The sequence below is a fragment of the Arachis ipaensis genome, chromosome B2 (assembly GCF_059453495.1).
Source record: "Arachis ipaensis isolate K30076 ecotype BB chromosome B2, ASM5945349v1, whole genome shotgun sequence".
Classification (NCBI taxonomy): Eukaryota; Viridiplantae; Streptophyta; class Magnoliopsida; order Fabales; family Fabaceae; genus Arachis; species Arachis ipaensis.
Window position 1 is genome coordinate 112723213 of NC_142437.1, and position 22411 is coordinate 112745623.

At 38.0% G+C, this 22411-nt stretch overlaps 1 protein-coding gene across 1 annotated transcript; it reads right to left on the reverse strand.

The window, feature by feature from the left end:
* Positions 1-8029: 8029 nt before the first annotated feature.
* On the reverse strand, positions 8030-21200 carry LOC107627739 (protein FAR1-RELATED SEQUENCE 5-like). The gene is made up of 3 exons (XM_088506143.1): positions 21006-21200; positions 19834-20835; positions 8030-8281 (listed from the first exon to the last, which is right to left on the reverse strand). Exons 1-3 carry the CDS (start codon positions 21198-21200, stop codon positions 8030-8032), a joined length of 1449 nt encoding a protein of 482 aa, XP_088362269.1.
* Positions 21201-22411: the final 1211 nt, after the last annotated feature.

Genomic DNA, 22411 nt, shown 5'->3' on the forward strand with positions numbered 1-22411 from the left:
TCCAATGCTTAATTTTATATATTAATATATATAATCATATAGTACTATGTTATATGTGGATATATATGTCCATTAGTCTACCTTTTTTCTGTGTGTGACGTATTATATGTGTGTATGTAAATATGTTCATTCTTGTAATCTTGTAATTGCCTTTATGCATAATTTATACATTTTATAGTATGATATTGGGTAGATATAAACTTGTATATATATGTTGCCGTCAATTATATTTTAACTAGAACTATATTGTATTAATAAATAATCAAAGTTTGAAATTGCTAGAGTATTAACCTATTAATAGGGATATATATTATATAGTCACTTTATATTATACTATATATAGAATACACTGGCAGATCTTCTCTTTGAAAACGGGCCATCCCAAATATTTTATAAAAAATTAGTAGTCTTAATTATAAAATAAAATCAGTTCAATTGGTTAAACTTTTCTATTCTTAATTTAATTAAACCATGTTTTATTCCTACTCTCAATACTCACTCAATTTTTTTTCACTGTAAACTTTCGGCTGAAAATTGAACGGATTTGTGCACAAACAAAATAGAGACTACCCCTTCTCATCATAATAAGCTTTTAACACACAAACATAATAAAGTCCCAATGTAATCATAATAATTAGAGGTCTAGCTCACTGCTGACAAACAGGTTAGTATAAAGTGGAATAAGTATTTTTCATCATTTTAATTTAATGTTATTTTATATTTTATTAGTTTTTATTATTTTTTTTATATTTTTCACTTTTTTAATTATTTTTTTACAGACAACAACAAACACAAAAGATAGTGGCGGTTTTTTTTGCAATTAATGACGGTTTTAAACCACCACAGAATCTAATTCCAGTAGATAATAAACTATTCTAGTTTGTGGCACCGGCAGTTGATTTTGTGGTAGATAATTTGGTGGCGGGTCAAACCCGCCTTGATATGCATTTGTCAGGATTGACACATGTTTCCTGGTGTGCAAACCGTCGTAATTTTAGGACTTTTTCCAATTTTTGAAAGTTTGTAAACTTTTTTTTGACGATTTTAAAACTGTTGCTAATTTCAGTACAAAGTGTTGCAAAAAAATTGTTTTGTTTTAAAAATTGCTGGTTTTTTTTTTTAAATATCATACATATATTTTTTGGCGCTTTTTAGAATTCTTTTAAATATTACAAATCTCATTATTTTTCATCTCAAAATTTAAATTGGCGGAAAAAACAAAAAAGTTCAACTGCGAAATAAATTAATATATTTATAAAAATATCAATAAAGTAAATCTCTTGTTAAGAGTTGCATAGTCAAATTTAAAAAAATGTTTGCTTTAAACCAAAAGAACTTCAGTCTTAATATCTATTTTTCGTTTTGTCCTTCCATAAAATTCATCCCTGCAGCGATGTTTAATGGCAGCTCCTCACCCTGCCATTGAAATAGATATCTCAGAGCACCCTCCGTTGCCTGCCTCTCTTTCTTCTCTACTGCAACTTCATCCTCCACCGCCTTCCTTTCAACTTCTCGACTTTCAACTCTGCTTGTACTTCAAGCAGCTTCTTTTGGGTATCCTCTATTTGAACTCCGGTACCCGGCAGATGCGAATTCAAACTGAAGAGTTAACTAGGAGTCGGTCCAAAATCCACGCCATGTACTCTTCCTGGTTTCTCTTTTCCGAGAGCTTGAGCAAGTCGTAGTAAGTGCACGGAAGACCGTGCAAAATTTTAAGTGAGGGGAAGTCGTTCGACCGAATAGGCATTTTTTGGGTGAAAAGTTCTAATCGTAAACACTTTCACATTTTATTTTTTCTATTTTTACTATGTCTTTTAGAATTCTTAGTTGCATTTTTCTTGGTTTGTATATATTTTAGAGCTTTAATTGCATTTTTCTTAGTTTATTGCATTTTTTTTCATATATACATATATATAATAAGCTTAGTCAAAATAATAAAATTTTTCAAGAAATTTATCTATAGAGCATCTCAATTGATTTGAGTTGAAAACTTTTCATTCAACTTGCTTGAACAATAATTGTGGAACATAGTTTTAGAGTTTTAGAGTTAGAACACACAACCTTGTGAGTTTTGAGCCTTAATGTGTGACTGCATCATATTAACTACTGTAACACCCTACCACACAAAACTTTACGCTTAAGTCGTAAAACAGAGGTGATGTGGTATTACGACCTCTAAAATAAAATAAGTACATATAATAGCAGAAGAGTTATAATATACTAGGAGCCTTGAAGGATAGGGGAAATAAAAATCGCGAGATAAAAGCGCAACGCTCAAGGAACGAGTTAACTTGCATGCTAAGAAAACCGTAACTGTCAAACATAAGATAACAGAAGTAGGAATAGAGTGCCAAAGATACAAAATAACAAGCTCCTAACTCAGCATGCGAAGTCAAGACTGGCCGGAGAATATTTACACATATATACATACATATCCAAAACCCAAAAGTACATACACACAATCCTGCCTCTCCATAAACCTCTAAGAGGATCAAAAAGGACAAGTTATAAGGAGAGAAAGCTAAGTACATATATATACATCACTGTACAACAAAACTATACAACAACACTATCCAGTAACCCCTCCGCTTTAAGAGTCCAGACGCCTAACGAGATGGCTCCCGACCTGCATCTGAAAAACAACAACATAGTATGGAATGAGAACCGGAGGTTCTCAGTATGGTAAAGGTGCCACACACATAATATATAAGGTCCTGGGAATGCCAGAGGCAATCCTAGAACGCCGACACTCAGATTGTAGAGCTTAAAGTATTAAACAGAAGCCATAAAAGGTGGTTTCCTAAAAATATTTAATCCTAACTTAACTTAACCTTAAATCTAAGTCCTATACTGCCATTCCTCCATACCTCCAATTCCATCATGCATTTTCACAGACAAATAAACAGATAAAGGCAAACACAAGAAAGTTACAACTACTGCAGGTAACAAATACACATTTAGCATGGCAAATACAGATAGGCACACCCAATTAGAGCACAAGCAAGTAATTCAAGTAATATGCATATGATGCATGCCTGTCCTATGGCTGATGAGGCTCATCTGTCGGTTATCCAGCCAACCCGACAAGTTTGAATTGTCCTTAGACTGTCCCCCGACGTGCATCCCCAAGAGTCTATGCATAGATTTTTCTCAAATAATCAATATTGCTCAATGGGGGTAACATTCCCGGGAATTTATATAGTGCCCGGTCACACTTACGTCGTAGAGTCAACAGAGTATCGAGTTTTCAACCTGGTACACGTGGTGGCAAGCCACGGCACTTAATCCAGGGAATCTCGTATCTCAGATTATTCAAATTCATAAGCCATATAAATAATTCAATTATAATTTCTCAACATCCACATCATTCTCAATTGCATCTCATTCATCATCATACATTAAACATATTCAATCCTTATCCTTCATTATCACACCTCCCATTCCGTCCATCAATAGTTTCAATTCAAAACATAATTCATTCTTTTCTAAGAATCAAACTTCAAACTTAAAACATACTCACTTTCTTAATAACTCAAAATCAAACCATATAACATTTAAAATCTAATCTCTTTTAAATAATCATCTAAACAAAATCTCTATTTTTTTATAAAATTTCGGCAGCATCTCCTCTAAAACTCGGACTTTGCCACCCTTTTCGGGTCCAAACCTGCTTTCTTTTCAATTCAACATACCCTTCCTCATCATCATAACAGTCACCACAATAAATCTACTTTAGATTAACAATTATATTCATACAATATTCAAATCCAACAACCAAAATTCAACTAAGGATCATAGTTCACTAACCCTAGGCTTCTAACACATAATATCTCAAATCAATAATTCACCAAATCATTAGCACTAAACCAACCATGTTCATCAACAATAACATTCACCATCCAAGATTAATAACTAATTATCCAATAAACTTCAACCAAATATATTCATCAACAAATTACTAAACATTAAACATACACCTGCATTCCAACTTATCCTATGGCCGTCTAGCCTAAGTTTTCACAGAACATTATATATTAAATGCAAGAAACCTAAACCATACCTTAGCCGATTTCCACGTAACGACCAAAGCTATTTATTCAAAACCAAGACAGCCCCTCAAAACTCAACTAATCCGCTTCCTCCAAGTTCCAGTATTCACAATTTCAAGCTCCAATTATTTATTTACAACCTAATACACATTTATAACACATATATACCCAATTTAATACTCAAAGCTCAAATTAAATGAAATTAAAATGGAATTATGATTTTCTCACCTTACCCAAGCTTCACATAAGCAAGAGTGAACATTTTTCTCAAGCTAATTGGATCCTAAAACATCAAAGAGTAAAGAAATTTAATACCTCCACTTAATTTCCCAAAAATTGGGGAAGAAGAGGCTGAGAATAAAAGAATGATTTACCTATGAAATTGTTCCGGTAGAAATGTAGAGCTCAACGTGGTGGACGCGTGGTCACAAACGGTGCGGCGATCGGAGCTCGGACGGAGGAGTTACGGCAAATTGAATTTACCGTAAGGGTTGGAAACGTTCTTCGTTTCTCTCTTCCCCTAAATGTGTTTCACGCTGCCTCTGCTGAATGGGGAAGAAGAGAGGCTTGGATTCATTAAATGCTGGGCCGGTTGGGCCCACGGGCCCGGTTTGGGCCCGGTTCAACTGGTTCGGCCCGTTCGGTCTAATTTTGGACCGATTTTTTTGAAATTGGTGTCAAAATTCTCGTTTCGACGAGCTCTATCCAATTTAATATAATATTCACATTTCTAATCCTCCTTATTAAAAACTAATTTATTGACTAATTATTTACTAATTTAACCGGGGTTTACATTCTACCCACCTAATAAAGAATTTTGCCCTCAAAATTCAAATCTAATTACCTGAAAAGAGATGTGGGTAGTTCTTTCGCATATCTGATTCGAGTTCCCAAGTATGTTCCTCGATACCAGCTCGACTCCAAGCTACTTTTACCAATGATACTTCCTTTCCGCGTAATCATTTAATATTAGTATCATCAATTCTCACTGGAATTACTGGAAGTGTTAGATCTTCTCTCACTTGGATTGGTTCTGGTTCTAGAACATGACTTGCATCAGGAGTATACTTCCGAAGCTGTGATACATGAAATACATCGTGCAAATTCGAAAGGTATGGCGGTAAGGCAATTCTATAAGCCACTGGTCTAATTCTCTTCAAAATCTCAAACGGTCCAATATAACGGGGATTCAGTTGCTTAGTCTTAAAAGCTCTTCCCACTCCAGTGGTTGGTGTTACTTTCAGAAAAACATGTTCTCCTTCCTCAAATTCCAAAGGCTTTCGCCTCTGATCAGCATAACTTTTCTTGCGGCTCTGGGCTATAAGCATTCGATTACGAATCTTCTTTATCTGCTCAGTCGTTTCAGCTATCATCTCAGGCCCTAATAAACTCTTTTCTCCAGTTTCATACCAACACAACGGAGACTGACATTTCCTGCCATACAGAGCCTCATATGGAGCCATTCCGATGCTCGCATGATAGCTATTATTATAAGCAAACTCTACTAATGGCATATACCGGTCCCAGCTTACCGGCTGGTCCAAAACACAAGCCTTTAGCATATCCTCCAAGGTCTGAATAGTTATTTCTGACTGACCATCTGTCTGAGGGTTATACGCAGTACTCAAGCTCAACTGAGTCCCAAATGCACGCTGAAAAGCTCCCCAGAACCTTGATGTAAAACGGGGATCTCTATCAGATATAATAGTAGAGGGCACACCATGTAACCTGACAATCTCTTTGATATACATTCGAGCCAATTCCTCCATTGTGCAACTTATTCGGATAGGAAGAAAGTGAGCTGATTTTGTTAGTCGATCTACAACCACCCAAATAGCGTCATAACCTGATCGGGTTCTAGGCAACCCTATCACAAAATCCATTGCGATACTCTCCCATTTCCATTGTGGAATCTCTAAAGGCTGAAGGGTCCCTGATGGTCTCTGATGCTCAATCTTAACCTTCTGACACGTTAAACATTTAGATACATGCAATGCCACATCATTCTTCATACCTGACCACCAGAACATCGCTTTCAGATCCTGATACATTTTAGTGCTCCCTGGGTGAATTGAAAACCCGCTCTTGTGAGCTTCCTTCAAGATACGTTGTCGTAGGTCTCCAACATCAGGCACAATAATCCGGTTCTTGAACCTCCATAAACCATCATGACCTTCTGATATTCTCCACTGTTTTCCCTGTTCAACTGCTGGTAATACCTTACGTAACGCTTCACTATCTTGATGAGCCTTCAGAAGTTCTGATTTAAAATCACTAGAAATTTGCAACTGACTCAAACACAGGATTCCAGATTCTTCTCTAACTCCCAAATTCAAACCTTGGAATGCCTTCAGTAACTCTTCCTCCCGTAGCATCATCCAAGCTGCATATAAAGACTTCCGACTCAAAGCGTCCGCTACAACATTCGCTTTTCCTGGATGATAATTCAATTCAAAATCATAATCTTTCAGAAGTTCCATCCATCTCCTCTGACGCATATTCAATTCTTTCTGCTCAAAAAGATACTTCAAACTCTTATGGTCTGAGAAAACATGAAACTTAACACCATAGAGATAGTGCCTCCAAATCTTTAAAGTAAACACAACAGCAGCAAGTTCTAAATCATGTGTCGGGTAGTTCATCTCATGCGGCCTTAACTGCCGTGAGGCGTATGCTACAACATTCTGGTGCTGCATCAGAACACACCCTAACCCTTTCAGAGATGCATCACAATACACTTCAAACGGTTCACTTGGTTCAGGTAATACCAATACAGGTGCAGTAGTCAACCTGTGCTTCAATGCCTGGAAACTCTCTTCACATTCCGGAGTCCAGATAAAAGGTGTATCCTTCCTAGTCAACTTAGTTAAAGGTAAGGCGAGCTGTGAAAATCCCTTAATGAATCTGCGATAATACCCTGCCAAACCTTAGAAACTCCTGATCTCTGTCGCTGAAGTTGGTCGCTCCCAATTCATCACTGCTTCCACCTTAGCAGGATCCACAGCTATCCCCTGCTTACTCACCACATGGCCGAGAAACTTCACTTCACTCTTCCAGAACTCATATTTAGATAGCTTAGCATATAACTTCCTGTCTCTCAGAATTTGCAGCACAGTTCGCAAGTGATCAGCATGCTCCTCTTCAGTCTTAGAATAAACAAGAATGTCATCAATGAAAACAATAACAAACTTGTCCAGATACGGTCGGAAAATCCTGTTCATATAATCCATAAATACTGCCGGGGCATTAGTTAACCCAAAAGACATCACTGTATACTCATAATGACCATAACGCGTCCTGAAAGCAGTTTTCAGAATATCCTCGTCTCTAATCCTTATTTGATGATACCCAGATTGCAGGTCAATCTTAGAAAACACACCGGCACCCTGTAGCTGATCTATTAGATCATCAATTCTAAGCAACGGATATTTATTCTTCACAGTGATCTTATTCAATTGCCGATAATCGACACACAGCCGCATACTCCCATCCTTCTTCTTTACCAGTAACACTGGCGCTCTCCACGGAGAAACACTTGGATAAAATGCTTACCCAACAGATCTTCCAGCTGAGCCTTCAGTTCAGCCATTTCTAAAGGCGACATCCTATAAGGAGTAATTGAAATTGGACCGGATCCAGGTACCAACTCAATTGCAAATTCAACCTCTCGGTTAGGTGGAAATTCATTAATATCATCCGGAAACACATCTGAAAATTCACATACAACCGGAATCTGCTCTAAACTCTGATCATCACCTGATACTCCCGTAGTTAATAACATAATACCCTGACATTCGGTTCCAGAACAGTTTACTATCATAGAGTCTAAATAGTAATTATTCACCACAACAGGTGCTTCTGACCCTTCCAGCATAAACTGTACTGACTTCTCAGAACAATCAAGCAAAACATGGTTCTTAAATAACCAATCTCCCGACTATCACAGCGTCACCTGCCTGCAGGATACATCGTGTCCCCTGTCACCAATACTGAGCCTCACCTTGCAGTTGATAAGTTCCAAATTCAACCCATTGCTCCTCAGGAACCTGTTGGGCCTGCAACAACCGTTCCATAGCTTGAATCCAATTATCTGTGTTAGTGGGATTTGAAGTTCTCCTGAAAGTCGGAGGGTGAACTTTCAGAAATATAGCAAGTGTCATAGGACCATCCTCATCATTATTATTCCCGTAATTACCCTGATTTATCTTATTATCCAGTGCCTCGGCTATTGCCTGCATAGCTACAACCATATTTCCCAGAGTAGCCATAAAGTCTACTGGATCATTCCCTACCGGGCTAGGAGTAACGATGCCTATCCTACCTCTACCTCGCCCGCGACCGCATCTGCGAGTCGACATCTGGTCCTTATACACACTAAACAAGTGATATTAAGTTGATCAGTCTTAATATCACAGGTCTAATGCTTTAAGTTCCAAATGCATGCTCACAAACATTTATGCCATATATATCAATCAGATATCCTAATAGCACATAAACACATATACAGAGAATGCACAGAAGCACAATCAGTCCGTCTTTCAGGCTCTATAGGAACGAACTGCTCTGATACCATTAATGTAACACCCTACCACACAAAGCTTTACGCTTAAGTCGTAAAACAGAGGTGATGTGGTATTACGACCTCTAAAATAAAATAAGTACATATAATAGCAGAAGAGTTATAATATACTAGGAGCCTTGAAGGATAGGGGAAATAAAAATCGCGAGATAAAAGCGCAACGCTCAAGGAACGAGTTAACTTGCATGCTAAGAAAACCGTAACTGTCAAACATAAGATAACAGAAGTAGGAATAGAGTGCCAAAGATACAAAATAACAAGCTCCTAACTCAGCCTGCGAAGTCAAGACTGGCCGGAGAATATTTACACATATATACATACATATCCAAAACCCAAAAGTACATACACACAATCCTGCCTCTCCATAAACCTCTAAGAGGATCAAAAAGGACAAGTTATAAGGAGAGAAAGCTAAGTACATATATATACATCACTGTACAACAAAACTATACAACAACACTATCCAGTAACCCCTCCGCTTTAAGAGTCCAGACGCCTAATGAGATGGCTCCCGACCTGCATATGAAAAATAACAACATAGTATGGAATGAGAACCGGAGGTTCTCAGTATGGTAAAGGTGCCACACACATAATATATAAGGTCCTGGGATTGCCAGAGGCAATCCTAGAACGCCGACACTCAGATTGTAGAGCTTAAAGTATTAAACAGAAGCCATAAAAGGTGGTTTCCTAAAAATATTTAATCCTAACTTAACTTAACCTTAAATCTAAGTCCTATACTGCCATTCTTCCATACCTCCAATTCCATCATGCATTTTCACAGACAAATAAACAGATAAAGGCAAACACAAGAAAGTTACAACTACTGCAGGTAACAAATACACATTTAGCATGGCAAATACAGATAGGCACACCCAATTAGAGCACAAGCAAGTAATTCAAGTAATATGCATATGATGCATGCCTGTCCTATGACTGATGAGGCTCATCTGTCGGTTATCCAGCCAACCCGACAAGTCTGAATTGTCCTTAGACTGTCCCCCGACGTGCATCCCCAAGAGTCTATGCATAGATTTTTCTCAAATAATCAATATTGCTCAATGGGGGTAACATTCCCGGGAATTTATATAGTGCCCGGTCACACTTACGTCGTAGAGTCAACAGAGTATCGAGTTTTCAACCTGGTACACGTGGTGGCAAGCCACGGCACTTAATCCAGGGAATCTCGTATCTCAGATTATTCAAATTCATAAGCCATATAAATAATTCAATTATAATTCCTCAACATCCACATCATTCTCAATTGCATCTCATTCATCATCATACATTAAACATATTCAATCCTTATCCTTCATTATCACACCTCCCATTCCGTCCATCAATAGTTTCAATTCAAAACATAATTCATTCTTTTCTAAGAATCAAACTTCAAACTTAAAACATACTCACTTTCTTAATAACTCAAAATCAAACCATATAACATTTAAAATCTAAATCTCTTTTAAATAATCATCTAAACAAAATCTCTAATTTTTTATAAAATTTCGGCAGCATCTCCTCTAAAACTCGGACTTTGCCACCCTTTTCGGGTCCAAACCTGCTTTCTTTTCAATTCAACATACCCTTCCTCATCATCATAACAGTCACCACAATAAATCTACTTCAGATTTTCAATTATATTCATACAATATTCAAATCCAACAACCAAAATTCAACTAAGGATCATAGTTCACTAACCCTAGGCTTCTAACACATAATATCTCAAATCAATAATTCACCAAATCATTAGCACTAAACCAACCATGTTCATCAACAATAACATTCACCATCCAAGATTAATAACTAATTATCCAATAAACTTCAACCAAATATATTCATCAACAAATTTCTAAACATTAAACATACACCTGCATTTCAACTTATCCTATGGCCATCTAGCCTAAGTTTTCACAGAACATTATATATTAAATGCAAGAAACCTAAACCATACCTTAGCCGATTTCCACGTAACGACCAAAGCTATTTATTCAAAACCAAGACAGCCCCTCAAAACTCAACTAATCCGCTTCCTCCAAGTTCCAGTATTCACAATTTCAAGCTCCAATTATTTATTTACAACCTAATACACATTTATAACACATATATACCCAATTTAATACTCAAAGCTCAAATTAAATGAAATTAAAATGGAATTATGATTTTCTCACCTTACCCAAGCTTCACATAAGCAAGAGTGAATGTTTTTCTCAAGCTAATTGGATCCTAAAACATCAAAGAGTAAAGAAATTTAATACCTCCACTTAATTTCCCAAAAATTGGGGAAGAAGAGGCTGAGAATAAAAGAATGATTTACCTATGAAATTGTTCCGGTAGAAATGTAGAGCTCAACGCGGTGGACGCGTGGTCACAAACGGTGCGGCGATCGGAGCTCGGACGGAGGAGTTACGGCAAATTGAATTTACCGTAAGGGTTGGAAACGTTCTTCGTTTCTCTCTTCCCCTAAATGTGTTTCACGCTGCCTCTGCTGAATGGGGAAGAAGAGAGGCTTGGATTCATTAAATGCTGGGCCGGTTGGGCCCAGTTCAACCGGTTCGGTCCGTTCGGTCTAATTTTGGACCGATTTTTTCGAAATTGGTGTCAAAATTCTCGTTTCGACGAGCTCTATCCTAATTTAATATAATATTCATATTTCTAATCCTCCTTATTAAAAACTAATTTATTGACTAATTATTTACTAATTTAACCGGGGTTTACAACTACTATTTTTATTCTTGTGTGTTATTCTCTTTCTATGATTGTAATTTTTGATTTGTTTGATTCTTTATTTCCATTATTTAGTGTATGAATGCAGTTATGTGATTGAGACCATTATTTCATTGTAGCTCACTTACCCATATAGCCTTACCATTTCATCTACCTTTGTTAACCAACTTTGAGCCTTATTAATTCCCTTTTTGTTCTTAATTTCAGCACGTTACTAGCCTTAAGTGAAAAATAATAAATGTCCTTAATTTGGATCTTTAATTATTTTAGGCTAGTGAGAGTGTGTAATATCTAAGTGTGGAGAAATTTGAAAATATTAGTTGATAAAAGTGTGTTTTGTATTTGTATTAAAAATCTTGGAAATGGGTACATACTTATGCATTAATTATGTAAACCATATGCATTGACACTTGTGTGTTATTCTCTTTCTATGATTGTACTTTTTTATTTGTTTGATTCTTTATGTCCATTATTTAGTGTATGGATGCAGTTATGTGATTGAGGCCGTTATTTCATTGTAGCTCACTTATCCATATAGCCTTACCATTTTATCTACCTTTGTTAACCAACTTTGAGCCTTATTAATTCCCTTTTTGTTCTTAATTTCAGCACATTACTAGCCTTAAGTGAAAAATAATAAATGTCCTTAATTTGGATCTTTAATTAGTTTAGGCTAGTGAGAGTGTGTAATATCTAAGTGTGGAGAAATTTGGAAACATTAGTTGATAAAAGTGTGTTTTGTATTTGTATTGAAAATCTTGGAAATTGGGTACATACTTATGCATTAATTATGTAAACCATATGCATTGACACTTGTGTGTTATTCTCTTTCTATGATTGTAATTTTTGATTTGTTTGATTCTTTATATCCATTATTTAGTGTATGAATGCAAGGTCCTTGCAAGCAATATCACACAGCTTGTTGCAATGCGATGCCAATGCACCAACTCGAAACTTTAAGACCCTTTCGACGTTATCATTCACAGGCATTTCTGTACTAATAAAATCGTTCTTTGCATTCTTTGTCCACCTTTTGTAGATCAACGACTCTAGAAACTCAAGGATTTTTTCGAACTTCATGGCACAGAAAACATGACTACATGGAATACCACGTGATTCAAATAGCTTGCACGAGCACGAGAACAGATTCTTACTTCTATCGACTTCTACCCTTCGATCTTTGGCTGAGTCTCCGAGAGCAGTCATACTGAACTTGTAAGACCCAAAACTTTTGAAAAGTCTTATTATGATCAAGTCTCAAATCATATAGTTATTTATAGTCTTAATTTCAGAGATTATTTTATTAAAGGTAATTAAGGCAAGTTTTGATTTATTGAATTTGAGACAAGTTATGATTTATTATCCAATTTTATAATTATTGGATTATTTTCCATATTCAAATTATAAAGTTGGCAGTTGTGAAATAATAAGGATTTCTATATAATTTGGATTGAATAATTAATATTTTAAATATTAATACTGTTACTTTGGAAAATAAAGGGTTTAATTATATTATTTCTAATTATTTTGATTTGGACATTTTATGAAAAATAATTTGTAAAATTGGTGAACAAATAATATTTTCTATATGCAATTAGTGTTGGATTTAATATGGGCTTCAATTACTATATTATCCACAATTTTATTTGAAATTACAAAAATGTCTCTAACCCTAATTTTTGAAAACAAAACCCTAATTTCTAACTCTCAGCCGCCACACCCCAACCCTTCCTCTGCCCTAACAGAACGCAGCAGCCCTCTTTTCTTCCCAGCAGAACGCAACACACAGATTTGTGAAAGAAAGAAAGATCCGGAAGGGAGAAGGAGGAAGGGCGGCGCTGGCGGGTGTCACTACCGCCGCGCCGCTGTGTTGCACTGAGGAGGGGGAACCGGAGACGTGAGACTGTGCGGTGCCGGCAAGGAGTGCTGTCGCCGTTGCTGGCGCCGAGGAGAAGGAGAGACTGCGCGACAATGAAGGAAGGGGACGCGGGCGAGAGACGCGAGGAGCGCGACCCGCTGCGCTGCCGTGGATCCCTTGTCGTCGAGCTCGAAGGAGCAAGGGAGAACGACGTTGGGTTTGAAAGAGCCAGAGGTGGTGCGGCGCCAGGGAGGAGGCGAGCTATTCGCGCCACCCAGTCGCCAGTCCGCTGCCTCCATTTTCCGCCGCTGTACCACGGAGAGGAGAGAGCCACGCCGCACCTCAGTCACTGCTAACCCACCGAAGAAGCCGCCGACGTTCGTGCCTCCCATCACCGTCAGCTGCGTCATCCCCGCGCCTAGCCTGGCCGCCGTTGACCTCCTTGCAGTCCACTGCCGCCGATTGAGCACCACGGAGGACAGAGCGCGCTCGATAAGTGAGAAGGGATGGAGGCTGGGCTGGGAGTCCAACCACCGCGTCCAGCCGGCGCCGCCTCCGTCGGAACTGCCGCCGTCAGAAAGGGGTTTCGATCACCACAGGTGTCGCTGCTGGAAAAGGGAGCTGCGTCTCTGTGATTTTGACTGCCGGGAGTGGTTCTGTGTCTTCCGGGAGCACCGTCGGAGCTTCTGGCTACTTTTGCCGTCGCTGGAAAATTCTATCGGTAAGGACTTTAAGTTGGTTCTCCTTTCTGTTGAGTTTCTGGGAATCTCATTGTCACTGCATATGGTTCAGGTAACCGCTGCTGCTTGAGGTAGCTATCGGGCTGTCGCCGAACCAGTTCGAAGACCACCGCTGTTTCGGTTCAGCCGTTCCTTCTTCGATTCGGTAAGCGTTTCGATTTGAAAGCCCTTTCGTTACTGTTCTGTAATCTCACGCTGAGGTTTGTGGCGTTAATCGCTATAAGATTGAGTTTCGGTTGTTGTATGTTACGATTAGAGTTGCTGAGACTGTTGAGAAAACAAGTGGAGCCGAGTTGTTGGTTGCCGTCAATTCGGGTTGAGGCGGAAAGGACTCTGTGACGCGTTTGAGTTATGGAATTTGCGTTTTGAGGTAGGGGCACTTTCCAAAAACTATGTTTTAAGTATTGGAATTATTACATATGGATACTGTTGTGAGATATTGTGTATTTGGTGATTGTATCTGCCTTATGTGTTATTTGATTGACTCGAGTGATTATGGACGTTGGTTTGGTTGAATTGTTGTGTGGCTTTGTGAAATGTAATGTTTTGAAGTGATCCTTTAAAGATTTGAAATCTGAGTTTAATCCGTTGAGGATTGATTTGATTTGAGTCAATTATTTGATGATGTGAAAAGTCGAATGCACTTTTGAATTCAGCCTGGTTTACTTTAATTGACTTGATCTTGGACAAATGATTTGTTACTGAACCATTTTTTTAAAGCTTTGGAAATGAGTTAAATCGGTTGATATTGAGTTGATTTTGAAATGGTTTTCTTGAGATATGCCACTGAGGCAACTGTTGGATTTAGCTTGCTTTGAATTGATTTCTGGTTTTGAGCTGTTGAAAAGGAATGAGAAACGGTTTAGTTGGGACCCGAACTGGGTGGCAAAAGTCCAAGTTTTAGGGGAGGTGCTGCCGAAATTTCTACAAAATCCTAGTCTTGTTTGAAAAGTTATTTAAAAAGGATTGGATTTGAGAAGTTGTATTATTTGATTTGTTAAAAGAATATTTATATTTTCAAGCTTAATTTATTTAGTGAGCTTTATGCCTTGAGTTTGACTTATTTAGAAATGAACTATTTTTACCGTTTGAATCACTGAAGGAAAGAATGATGCTCTAATATTGATTTCAAAATAAAAAGGAGCTTTTAGTGATTTCAAAGGAATCTAGACTTTTGATTGAGTAATTAAGTTTGAGGCATTTTGGAAGAGTTAGAAAAATGGGTTCCAAAAAGAAACCTGACAGTGGTTTGATTCAAATGAACCGGTTCCTTAGTTGATTTTTGGACCGGGTTAGAATTTGTGATTTTGTATGGTCGGTTTCATAATAAATTCAATTTTATTTACTTGAACCGAGAATCCATGATTTTAAGAGTTTCAATGAATTTTAAGGAATTGATATAGGTAGACCTTCCCTAAAGACTTGGGACTCTGCCGAGAAGCTTTTATTATAAAATCCCATTGTGGGATGGGTGGTTTTGAATACTTTGAAATAAATCCTTAACTTGTCATGGTTTTGGAAGTTTTGGAAAGAGAATGCCGAGAGTGGCTTTGTTTTAAACAGGGAACTCACTTTGAGTAAATTTGGCTTATGAGCCTGAGATGATTTGAGAAATGAGATCTTTTAAGCCAAGGCTGAAAAGAGTTGAAATTTGATTTCAAAGTGAAATGGCTTGAGAAAAGTGATTTGTGGCTTAAATACCGGTTTTATGAATTTGATGATGTTGAATGGTGGAAGTGCTGTTTTGTTATGGGCCGGAATGGCTGTGTATGATTATGAATATTGGCTGGTTCTGGATTGAACTGTGAACCGGAATGGCTGTGTATGATATTGATTTATGGCTGATTGCCGAATGATTTTTGGGCCGTATGGCTGACTATTAATTATGAATTTAAGCCGGATGACTGAGATGGATGTTGATCCATGGCTGGGACTGAATGAATATATGCTTGAGATACCTGGGTAGTAGCAAGGGTTGTGGTTCGTCCCACTTGCTCCAGGTCAAAGACTGTGACGCTTGGGTAGTAGCGGTAGTAGTGGTGATTCCACTCGCTCCAGGTTGAGCTTTTAAACACCTGCCTGGGTAGTAGCCGCAGTAGTGGTTATTCCACTGGCTCTGGGTTGAGCGGGTAGTAACAATGGGGTTGTAGCTCAAACTTACTTGCTCCGCGATGGGTGTTTCTGTCCATGGTTAGCTACCAGGATGTGTCGGGTTTACTATATAACCGACAGATGATATCATCAGCCACTAGGGATAGGCATGCATCATACGCATCTATGTGACATTGTTTGGGTGTGCATATTATACTTGGTTTGCCTATGTGATTAATTGCTAATTATTCTACTTGCAATAACTGTTTGTTTGTGCTTGCATCTTCCTAATTGTGTTTGCTACTGGGACTCTGTTGGACTGTGGTGATTGGTTGATGGTTGGATTGTTTGGGCCTAGGGCCGTGGTTGGAATGAGATGAACCGATGGTTGATTTCGGTTTTGTGTTTCTGGTTTGGAATAAAATATGAAAGGCTATTTTGTTTCAGCATAGATAAACCGTTTTGAAAGGCTTTTGAGTCTTTGAGAATTGAATGGTTCCTGTTTTAGAAAATATTTCCGACTTTACTTTCATTGTAAACCATTGTTTTTGAAAAGAGGCATGAGACGGTTATTAATCACTGGTGCGGTTATCTTCATGTATCCTATTACAGTAATTCCTAAAAACCCTCTACTGAGAACCCTTTCGAGGATGATGTTCTCACCCCCCTACATTTTCCCCCTTTCAGGATATGGCGCAGAAGTTATGAAGAGTTCATTTAGTTGTTGTTGAGATGCTCTGTATTGCTTTAGTATATTTTTGTTCCCTCGCCTTTATCTTGATACATTCTGTAAGAGGGATAGAAATTGTATTGGGTAATGCTTGTAATATATATATATATATATATATATATATATACTCTTTATGAGTTTTTGTGAGTTGTATGGTATCTATGGATGTATATTATCGGATGAAAGTATTTTTGGGAGCGGTATTGCGGTTTAAAGTTTCAAACAGGCTCATATTTTAGTATTAAATAGTATCAGTGTCGTCGTTGTAAACCCCGGTTAAATTAGTAGATAATTAGTTAATAAATTATTTTTTAATAAGGAGGATTAGAAATGCGAATATTATATCAAAATAGGGTAGAGCTCATCGAAACGAGAATTTTGACACCAATTTTGAAGAAAACGGTCCAAAAATGGACCGAAAGGACCGAACCGGTTGAACCGGACCCGAACCGGGTTGTCGGTTCAACCGGACCAGCCCTATTAAATGAACCCAAGCCCTTCATCCCCTTCATTCCAACAGAAACGAAGCTTTCAGCTTCCAGGGGAGGGAAGAACGAGAAAAAAATCCCGTAACCCTCACGTTACATTCCAAATCCCGTAACTCCTCCGTTCGAGCTCCGATCGCCGCACCGTTTGCGGCCACGCGTTCACCGCGTCGAGCTCTACATTTCTACCGGAACAATTTCATAGGTAACTTGTTTAATCACTCTCAGCTTCATCTTCCCCCAATTTTCGAATTTTAAGTGGGAATATTGAATTTCTTTGATTTCTGATGTTTTAGGATCCAATTAGCTTGAGAGAAACGTTCACTCTTGCTTATGTGAAGCTTGGGTAAGGTGAGGATACGATAATTCTATTTTATTTTCATTGAATTTGAGCTTTGAGTATTAAATTGGGTATATATGTGTTATGAATGTGTATTAGGTTGAAAATAAATAATTGGAGCTTGAAATTGTGAATACTGGAACTTGGAGGAAGCAGATTAGTTGAGTTTTGAGGGGCTGCTTTGGTTTTGAATAAATAGCTTTGGTCGTTACGTGGAAATCGGCCAAGGTATGGTTTAGGTTTCTTGCATTTAATATATAATGTTCTGTGAAAACTTAGGCTAGATGACCATAGGATAAGTTGGAATGCAGTTGTATGCTTAATGTTTAGTAATTTGTCGATGAATATATATATTTGGTTGAAGTTTATTGGATAATTAGTTATTAACTAACGATTTGGTGAATTATTGATTTGAGGTATTTGTGTTAAAAGCCTAGGATTTGTGAACTATGATTCTTAGTTGAATTTTGGTTGTTGGATTTGAATATTGTATGAGTTTAATTGTTGATTTGAAGTAGATTTATTGTGGTGATTGTTATGATGATGAGGAAGAGTATGTTGAATTGAAAAGAAAGCAGGTTTGGACCCGAAAAGGGTGGCAAAGTCCGAGTTTTAGAGGAGGTGCTGCCGAAATTTTATAAAAATTAGAGATTTTGTTTAGATGATTATTTAAAAGAAATTTAGATTTAAATGTTATATGGTTTGGTTTTGAGTTATTAAGAAAGTGAGTATGTTTTAAGTTTGAAGTTTGATTCTTAGAAAAGAATGAATTATGTTTTGAATTGAAACTATTGATGGACGGAATGGGAGGTGTGATAATGAAGGATAAGGATTGAATATGTTTAATGTATGATGATGAATGAGATGCAATTGAGAATGATGTGGATGTTGAGGAATTATAATTGAATTATTTATATGGCTTATGAATTTGAATAATCTGAGATACGAGATTCCCTGGATTAAGTGCCGTGGCTTGCCACCACGTGTACCAGGTTGAAAACTCGATACTCTGTTGACCCTACGACGTAAGTGTGACCGGGCACTATATAAATTCCCGGGAATGTTACCCCCATTGAGCAATATTGATTATTTGAGAAAAATCTATGCATAGACTCTTGGGGATGCACGTCGGGGGACAGTCTAAGGACAATTCAGACTTGTCGGGTTGGCTGGATAACCGACAGATGAGCCTCATCAGCCATAGGACAGGCATGCATCATATGCATATTACTTGAATTACTTGCTTGTGCTCTAATTGGGTGTGCCTATCTGTATTTGCCATGCTAAATGTGTATTTGTTACCTGCAGTAGTTGTAACTTTCTTGTGTTTGCCTTTACCTGTTTATTTGTCTGTGAAAATGCATGATGGAATTGGAGGTATGGAGGAATGGCAGTATAGGACTTAGATTTAAGGTTAAGTTAAGTTAGGATTAAACATTTTTAGGAAACTGTCTTTTATGGCTTCTGTTTAATACTTTAAGCTCTACAATCTGAGTGTCGGCGTTCTAGGATTGCCTCTGGCATTCCCAGGACCTTATATATTATGTGTGTGGCACCTTTACCATACTGAGAACCTCCGGTTCTCATTCCATACTATGTTGTTGTTTTTCAGATGCAGGTCGGGAGCCATCTCGTTAGGCGTCTGGACTCTTAAAGCGGAGGGGTTACTGGATAGTGTTGTTGTATAGTTTTGTTGTACAGTGATGTATATATATGTACTTAGCTTTCTCTCCGCTTAACTTGTCCTTTTTGATCCTCTTAGAGGTTTATGGAGAGGCAGGATTGTGTGTATGTACTTTTGGGTTTTGGATATGTATGTATATATGTGTAAATATTCTCCGGCCAGTCTTGACTTCGCAAGCTGAGTTAGGAGCTTGTTATTTTGTATCTTTGGCACTCTATTCCTACTTCTGTTACCTTATGTTTGACAGTTACAGTTTTCTTAGCATGCAAGTTAACTCGTTCCTTGAGCATTGCGCTTTTATCTCGCGATTTTTATTTCCCCTATCCTTCAAGGCTCCTAGCATATTATAACTCTTCTGCTATTATATGTACTTATTTTATTTTAGAGGTCGTAATACCACATCACCTCTGTTTTACGACTTAAGCGTAAAGCTTTGTGTGGTAGGGTGTTACAGTCGTAATGTCCGAGCTATCAGAGTTGCGCAGCCGGAAGCGTGAGCTTTGGTAGCTAGGGTGTTACAGAACTCAACCTTGTCCAAGGTTGTGCTTAGTACCTTGATATTCAAAGCCCCTGCCCTCTGAATCTCATTACGAATTTCCTTAAAAATGTTGCGAGTGAAATAACATGATGCAGATCTTTCATATACCTCCAACGAGGTAATCATCACTGGCTCAGAGCATTGAGACTTAAAGTTAGCTATTAATTCATTGTTTCTATACTCTTTTAAGGCCCTATCCAGGTTATGCATGAAGTCAATGAGGATATTCTTGCGATTAACATAAAATATGATGAGAGAGTTTATACCTTCACACTGTGACGTCATCCTTATGTACCCAAAAAACTTATCCCGTAGGAAACAATGGGACCACATCGCACGAATTTCGTATGTCTTTTCCATCCAGGTACTCCCAACAAGGTTGTGCTTATCCAAAATGGCTGCCCATCTATGATCAAAATCTCTGCGGTCATTGTTGTCGTATATAAGACCCTTAAAATCCCGTAGGAAATTAGGATTCTTTATATTTTCACATGCATTTCTCTGAAGATGCCATCCGCATAACCGATGGGTCGCATCAGGAAGAGCATTCTTGATTGCATCTCGCATGGCAAGGTCTCCATCAGTTATTACTGCTTTAGGACTTTTCCCACCCATCGCTTCAACAAACGTTTCCAACAACCACTTATACGTATCTGTGGTTTCGTCGGATAGTAGGCCAGAGCCGAAGATGACAGTCTGCCCATGATGATTGCATCCAGAAAAAATAACCAAAGGTTTGTTGTATTTATTCTTCTTGTACGTTGAATCAAAGGCAATAATATCTCCAAAGCAGTAATAGTCGACAATTGATTGCCTATCTGCCCAAAAAATATGCTCGAGCATTTCATCACTAGTGAACGTATACTTCCCAAAGAACAGCAGATCGTTGTTTGACTTGCCAACCAAATAGTTTATTGCCGCATTGGCATCCCCATTTTTTACTTTTGATCTACGATAACGATCAATGTGGTTGTACAAATCTTTGCGTGTGAAGCCAGCATGACGATATCCACCCTTCTGGAACGCAATATATCCCATAATATGGCACGTCTTGACACCAAAATTATGAATATTTTTCACTTGGACTTTATCAGAAACAGTGAGACGACGATTGGCCGGAACGAGATGTGCAAATTGGGGGGGGGGGGCGTCAGATCGTGGTTGTGAGATTCCACAAAACATGATACCTTCCATCTTCCGCAGCCATAGTCAAGCTTTACCCTAGGCCGAGCTGCACACTTGGTTCGCATGAGTGACCTTGCCTCCCTTGATCTATCATCTAGATCAAGATACCTTATATTCCTCCAGCCCTCCTTATTACAAACAAGTTGCCTGCAAATGATTCTACCTTCGTTATCCCTAACGACGTCGTCCTTCCTCATTACAAATCCATGCCAACAAGCATAAGCGTTATAAAATTGGCAAGCCTCATCCTCTGTCCTAACTCGAGGTTCCAAATATCCTCCACCATTAAATCCGCAATTCTTTTTACACCACAATCTTGTTCACTCTTGCTAGTAGAATCCAGCAAATCCACATCGTCATCTTCAGCATCATCTTCTGCATTCGGTTGATAATCGAAATCAACACCCAAATCATTATCAGAATCATTCTTAACATCATCCTCGTTTGTGGACATAATTTTACCCCTGCCAAAATCCAGGTTGGTGACAAAAAATGTGAATAAACAGAACGAATGACAGCAACTACAGGAAGCTAACCTAAGCTGCATGTAAAATTACCGGAACCAAACCCAATTAAACTAACCCAATTGTTTACGACTCCAGTATAAGGTTTTAATTTCAATGCCCTAAACCTAGCCACAGCATAGAACTGGATAATGTGACTTAATTTCCAAATTCCAAAATAGCAACCCAACACCCTAAACAGAGAACCGTTGAAAAGGTATAGACTATCATCAAAATTAAACTAATTTGGATTAACAAAAAACTTAATCGGACATACCTTGATGACAACCAAAGGTTGAGCTTGAACGGGTAAAAATGAACTATTAGAGGGAGGTGACCTTACCTAATCTACCGCACCTAATTCGAAGGCCGCTGAAAAATGGGGGTGGTAAACCAGCTTCCACCAGCCACAGTTTCGTCACAAGCAGAAGTTCAGCTACAAATTTCTCTGCTGGAGCCGCATCATGTTAGCATTCGGCCTCTCCTCAGTTGACGTCGATACCTAACCGACGGAACCAGAGTACCAGTTCCGACTCCTGTAACTCAAAAGAGATAATGCTTGCTAAATGGATCTTGGGTTGATTAACGAAGGCCAAAAAACGAAAAAAGGGTTGGGTACTATGGAGGCTATGCGTTTTCCAAGTTCTCAGAGATGCGTGTTGAATTTCAAGAAGAAATGGAGGGTGTTTTTTTTAAAAAAAATAATATAGAGATTAGAAATTATAATTGCAAATATTCCCCTATACATTATATAGTATGTATATACACTAGCTAATGTAGTATGTTTATATTATAGGTTCATTAAAAGCTTTGACTATCACAGTTCATTATTTAATGAAGCTTTGAAAATTTTTCTTAATCAATGGCTGTGATGGTAACACCTAAGTAAGGGTAAATCACCCACA

Bases quoted from the DNA above. Each gene is read 5' to 3' on its own strand.
- LOC107627739 (XM_088506143.1), bottom strand. From the start codon at position 21,200: ATGAGGAAGGACGACGTCGTTAGGGATAACGAAGGTAGAATCATTTGC. The intron at 20,836-21,005 runs GTATCATGTTTT...ATTGCGTTCCAG, and splicing joins ATGGCTGCGGAAGATGGAAG to AAGGGTGGATATCGTCATGC. The intron at 8,282-19,833 runs GTACTAAGCACA...GTAGCTATGCAG, and splicing joins CAGGGGCTTTGAATATCAAG to GCAATAGCCGAGGCACTGGA.